Source organism: Mastomys coucha, unplaced genomic scaffold, assembly GCF_008632895.1.
Source record: "Mastomys coucha isolate ucsf_1 unplaced genomic scaffold, UCSF_Mcou_1 pScaffold1, whole genome shotgun sequence".
In the NCBI taxonomy this organism is placed as follows: Eukaryota; Metazoa; Chordata; class Mammalia; order Rodentia; family Muridae; genus Mastomys; species Mastomys coucha.
Genome location: NW_022196891.1, coordinates 17141754 through 17147304, shown reverse-complemented (window position 1 = coordinate 17147304; position 5551 = coordinate 17141754). Strand labels below are relative to the sequence as shown.

Here is a 5551-nt window from a genome sequence, read left to right as displayed (position 1 = left end):
GATCTCCTGTGTACAATCTCCTCTCCTTGAAATGAGGAACTTGTCCAAGCTTTACTGGATTTGGAAAAGGGAACCTCTCTACTTAAGCTTCAGGTCAGGGAGAGGTAGGCCTGGCTGTTTGGGGGCTTCCAGACCCCCTGAACAGGATCACTAGATACAGCATTCCACACAGTCAGGCCTCCTCTTTGCAGTATGAGGAGACTCTTGTCCAGTGAAGCCCAGCGAGCATCATATCAGACTAGCTATCTGCCTAGGGGAATCCCATGGCCAAAGGAAGAGGAGAAGAGACTCTGAGCCAAAGCGGGGCAGCTTTGCAGTCTGCCACCATTGCAGGCCCTGGTAAGGCCTCTAGCCTTAAACTATCACACACACACACACACACACACACACACACACACACACACACAAAGGAAGAAAGAAAAAAGAAAGGAGCCATAAAGATAGAGTTCGGTGCAAGGAAGCAGGTTGAACCAGAGGACTCAGTTGGCTGAGCCTGCACAAGCTTAGGCAGCCAGCTGGAGCCTCTGGGGGCAGGGTAGTGAAGGACTGGACTTTCTGCCACTGGGGTCGCCTAGAATACATTTCAGGGACTCAGCACATCCTCCAGACCAAGACCAAAGCAAACCTGGACAGACAGCCTGTGTGCCGTACACTCTCTTTCACACTCGCATTTGTTGGGAGTTACAGCCACAGCTGAGCTTCTGAGGCAGGGCTTTGCCCCCCCACCCTGTACAGCCAGGGTGGTCGCCACACAGTACCTGGATGGGCTCTTTCCCATCCCACGAAGAAGAGGGCAGTCAACAACTCATGAACACAGTGAACATTTTATTTCAGACTACAGGTTTCTGAACATAATAAAATCTTTGGCTTGTAGCGGCGGTTCAGTCTCGCAGTCTGTGGGGTTTGTATTTCTCAAGGAGTCTCCAGAAAAGGGAAGGGACTTGGGAGGGGGGGCATAGACAAGACCAATAGAAGAATCCTGGGTGGGTGGAGGAGAGGCGAAGGGCAGACACGCAAGGAAACACACTCACACTCACACAAAGAAAAGTCCCAGAGAATCCAGGGCCAGCGTTTTGGGGTGCGGGAGGTACCCAGAGAAGCAAAAACATTCAAAGAAAAAGAGCAACGAAAATGAAACTGGGCTGGGGGGGGCAGCAAGATAGGGAGGAGGGATAAAATAATTATAATAATTATAATAATTATAACAATAATAAATGAGATTAATAAAAATGTCCAGCAAATAGAGATCGCTACACATATTTGTTTTCCTTACCTGAAATTAAATATATACACGGTCGTAAGCAGTTTGGCTAGATAGAGCTTTAAGGAATTCGCAGTTTCGTCTTATACAGTGAGTTAGAGAATAGATGTTTATTTTTCCCCCATAGCACCTGTCCGAGTCTTTCTCCCGTTTCAAAAACCGTTTTTTTTTGTTTTTTTTTTTTTGTTCCAATGTAAATGTCCACTCGGAGGATTGTTTTCTCTCGCTCGCTTTCTCTGTCGCCCTGATTGATGCCTCCCTCCTTAGCGATCGTCTCTGCATGGCGGCGTGGGGCCGGTGAAGCGGCAGCCCCGCGGAGCCTGGAGGTGGCACGGGCGCCGTTGGACCGCGGGCCCCGGAGCTGGCCACAGCTACTCGCTCTCGTCTTTGTCCTGGACCGTGGTGGTAGAGTGGTTGTACAGTCCCTGGGCCATGAGGTGCAGCGCCAGGCCGTTCTTGATGCCGGTGGCTTTCTTGATCTTGGCACGCTTGTTTTGGAACCAGATCTTGATCTGGGACTCGTTCAGGCTGAGCTCCTGGGCCAGGGTCTGTCGCCGCTGCTCCGTGATATAGCGGTTTGCCTGGAACTCCGCCTTGAGTCTCTGCAGCTGCTCCGCCGTGAACGCCGTCCGCGGCCGCTTGTCTTCCTTCTCGTTCTTTTTCTTCTTTAGCTTCCTGGTGCGAGGACCTGCAGCGGGGAGGACAGGGCCAGGGAAGGGAGGAAGGGGGTCGGGAGCAGAGGGACAGGGAGAGGGCAGAGTAAGCCTTGAGAAAATTGTGTGGAAGCACACCGCGCGGGGATCCCGAGCTTCCGGGGCGATTGTGGAGGCCAGCTGCTGGGTCCCGCTATCTCCATCAAAGAGCCCCTCGCTACAGCATTGAGATCTCTAGGCCCCCCTCTGCAGGAGGGACTCAGACACCAAAGAGGAACACTGGCGGGGATTACAGGGGCCACCCAATTCAAGAAAGCACAAAAACAAACCTAGCTCCCAGTACTGTCCGGCCCAGAAGGCCGCCAACAACAACAACAAAATGGGAGTGAGGGAGGGATTAAAGATACAGTGAGATCTGGGGGTGCCAAGGTATAACCTAGATGTAGGGGGTCCCTGGACCAGAATGTGTTCCCAGCCCTGGAATAAAATACAACACCAAGCTCAGGCCCTGGGAAGAATGGCTGGTCTGCCTTGGTTCCCATTTTATTCTTGGGAAGCTACACACACACACACACACACACACACACACACACACACACACACACACACACACACACATACACACACACACACATAACACACACACACAATCAAAGCTCCTACCTGATTCTTATCTCACCACTGACCTCAGAGTGAACAGGGAAAATTGAGACCACCCAGCTCCAGAGAATCAGGAATCCCTTTCTGCCTTCTTTTCTTCCTATTCTTTTCTGGGAAGGTCTCTCAGTAGTGAAGTAGGACACTGCCTGCCCCATCCCTGTTAGGGCTGCAGCCCCTAGTCCATGGGTTTAAGCCTGGGGCATTCTATTTAGCTTCTTGGTTGATGTCAGGGAAAAAATAGGGAGAACCTTCTCCATGGGGAGGGGAGGGGAGGAAGGTTCCAGTATGTCCCTTCTGAACCTGCTTGCCCCAATTTCAGTCTTGAAGTAGCACAAACTGGGGAGCCCATGGACAGTGATAACCCTTGCCTTGCCGTCCCTGCCTGTAAGCAAAACAAGGACCAAGAGATGCTGGTGAGAGCAACAATTACAGCGGGGGACCTGTCCTATCACCCCAAGCTGGTGTGTAGGAAGGCCACTCTCCAAGAGGATGAGGCCTCTCTCAAATGCTAATGTAGAAGGTTGGTACGGGATCCAGGCCCCCGGAGAGAGAGAGCTAGGCTGCTCGTCCTTGGCTGGAGGGTTGAAACCTGCTTCTTGGCATTCTTGCTGGGATGTTGGCACTGAACTGCTGGCCTCAGTGATAGCTATGGAGGCCTACAGACTCGTGTCATTCCTGTCCCGTCTGTTATTACCTAAAACTATCTGAGAGAAGGGTCTTTGCTGACACGTGCAAACCTAGTCACTGGAGAAACCGAGAAACTGGATCGAGCAGCAGTCCAGCACCTAGGGTCACTAGCTGTTTATGAGGAGTCCAGGCCGAACTGGCTGTAGGAATCACGTCTAGGTTGTCACTCCTCCACGTTAACTGCCTTTGGAGAAGCATCTGGTCCCTGCCTTCTCTGGTCTATAAAAAGGAAACGAGCAAGGAACAAAGACAAGGCCTGCTCCTGAGCAAGACTTGGGTTTAGATGAGTCATGAGCGAAGCAGGCAGAGATGGCTCACGAAATGTGCGCATCCTCCGAGAGACTCCGCTGCGGGAGGTGCTGCGGGAGGTGCGTCCCGAAGCATGTTGTAGTGTTGTTGTTGTGTGCAGTGGCACGGACACTTGTAATAAAATCGTAGCCTCCTGGCCGGCCCGACCCACTCAGCCTGACAGCTCAATCACTCTATCCATCAGGCGAGTCAATCAAAGCAGCTTTTCGGAGGTTCAGGGAGCCCGACGTGTCAATAACGGGGCTCGAGATGGCGGGGGCTGATAGCGCGCATCGATCCGCACCCAGCCCAAAGCAGCAAGGCTGCAAGACACCAGCCAGCGGTGGGGCGCCTGTGGCTACCTTTTGCCCGGCCCCCTGGCTGGCCCAACGCTGACCCTGGACCCAAGCCCCCACTGCTCTCCTCGCACCCGGTGCTGGCCTCATAGAAACGCCTGATCTGTGCAAGGAGCAGCAGGCCTGAGCTTTCTATTTCAAGGGCCTAGCAGCCGACCTTGGGTAGGTGCTCCAGCACAGGAAAAGAAAGCAGAGAATTGACCTAAGACAGACAGATACCTACTATCTGAGAAGAGAGTGAAAGAACGAAAGAACGAAACCCAGGCCAAAGGGACAGGGGAGCCCTACCGGGCCCACGCTGATTCCTCGCCCAAGGTCCAGCTTTGAAACCTTCCCCTGGCCTGCTCGCTTTGCTCTCCCAAGGCCTGCCAGCTCCAGCGAGCAGCGGCTCCTCACCTTTCAGGCTAGGGCCTTATTCTTCATTCTACGCACACGGGTTGACTCCCCATTCCCGGGCTGGGCGCAAGAGATGGCGCTTTTCTCTTTTCTGTCTCCCCCATATCTGTCTTCATGTAAATGGACTCTCCACCGAATAATATCCATAGTGTTTGTTTAAAAACACACGGCAAAGAATATTTCTCTGGTTCATTTCCCTGGCTAAAGCCAGTCCTGACAGGACTAAGGTGGTAGATGCAGATCCAAGTCACTAGGCCTATTTTCCCGCCAGCTCAAAGCGCTCTTTCCTTACTAAATATACCAATGAGTAATTATATATCTTTCTTCGAGATAATAAAATAAAATAAAATATAAAAATGACCCCAGGGCTCAGAGTTTGTAAAAATCAAAGGGCAAAAACTGGAGCGTGCCAATAGCTGCAAGTTCCTTGGTGGAAGAGGCCAGCATGGCAGAATCGAGCACACGATCGGTTGTGACTGGGACCCGGGGCAAGGGAAATAAAACGTGAAGTTAATAGAGCTTTAAACTGGGCTCTCCCCAGCGCGGGGGACTTGGAATTCCAGGGCATGGCCGGGGCCTGAACACATACACACACCCCGCCTCGGGTACTCACCAGAGGACGGACGGTCGGAGTAGCGTGTGCAGTAGACCCAGGCGGGCCACACCAGGGGTTGCTGCGAGTCAGTCTTGACCACCGGGCCACCGTTAGCGGAGCCCATGAGTAGGATCGCGGGGTTGTGTTCCGGGAACTTGGCGCCCTGCGCCCCGGGACTCCCCGCGTTGCCTCCACTGCCACCGCCACTGTCCGAGGGCTTCGATGCTGCCGCCGCCGCTGCCGCCACCGCCGCTGCAGCCGCTGCTGCGGCCGCAGCCGCCGCAGCAGCCGGGTTCCCGGCTTTGGATGCGCCCGCGCCGACAGCGGTGGCGGGCTGGGAGCCGTCGGGTGGGCCACAGTTCGCATCTGGAGCACACAAGAGCGAGGCAGCGCCCGAAGCTCGTGTGCCCAGAGAGTGGACAGGGTCTCTACCTGCCCCAGTCTGGCCTCGGTCACGCTCCACGCGGCTTCCTCCTCCCGCTGCTCCCGCTGCGCCTCCTCCGGCTGCCGCCGAAGCCACCAGGAGCTGCGGCAGGGGCTGTTCCTTTTTGCAACCGAAATCGGGCCTCAGGATGTTATCGATGAAAAAGTTGGTGGTGCGGTGCAGCTGGGCCGCGGGCTGCGGCTGGTGAGCAGGCGCCGCCGCGAGATGCTG

At 54.4% G+C, this 5551-nt stretch overlaps 1 protein-coding gene across 1 annotated transcript in view; it reads right to left on the bottom strand.

The window, feature by feature from the left end:
• Positions 1-805: 805 nt before the first annotated feature.
• The window catches only part of En1 (engrailed homeobox 1), a 10125-nt gene continuing 5379 nt past the window's right edge, over positions 806-5551 (bottom strand). The window contains exons 4-5 of the mRNA XM_031340336.1: positions 4915-5548; positions 806-1949 (exon numbers count right to left, since the gene is read on the bottom strand). Coding sequence (XP_031196196.1) covers positions 1633-1949; positions 4915-5548 — 951 coding nt within the window. The 3' untranslated portion in view covers positions 806-1632. The remainder of the gene's footprint in view (positions 1950-4914; positions 5549-5551) is intronic.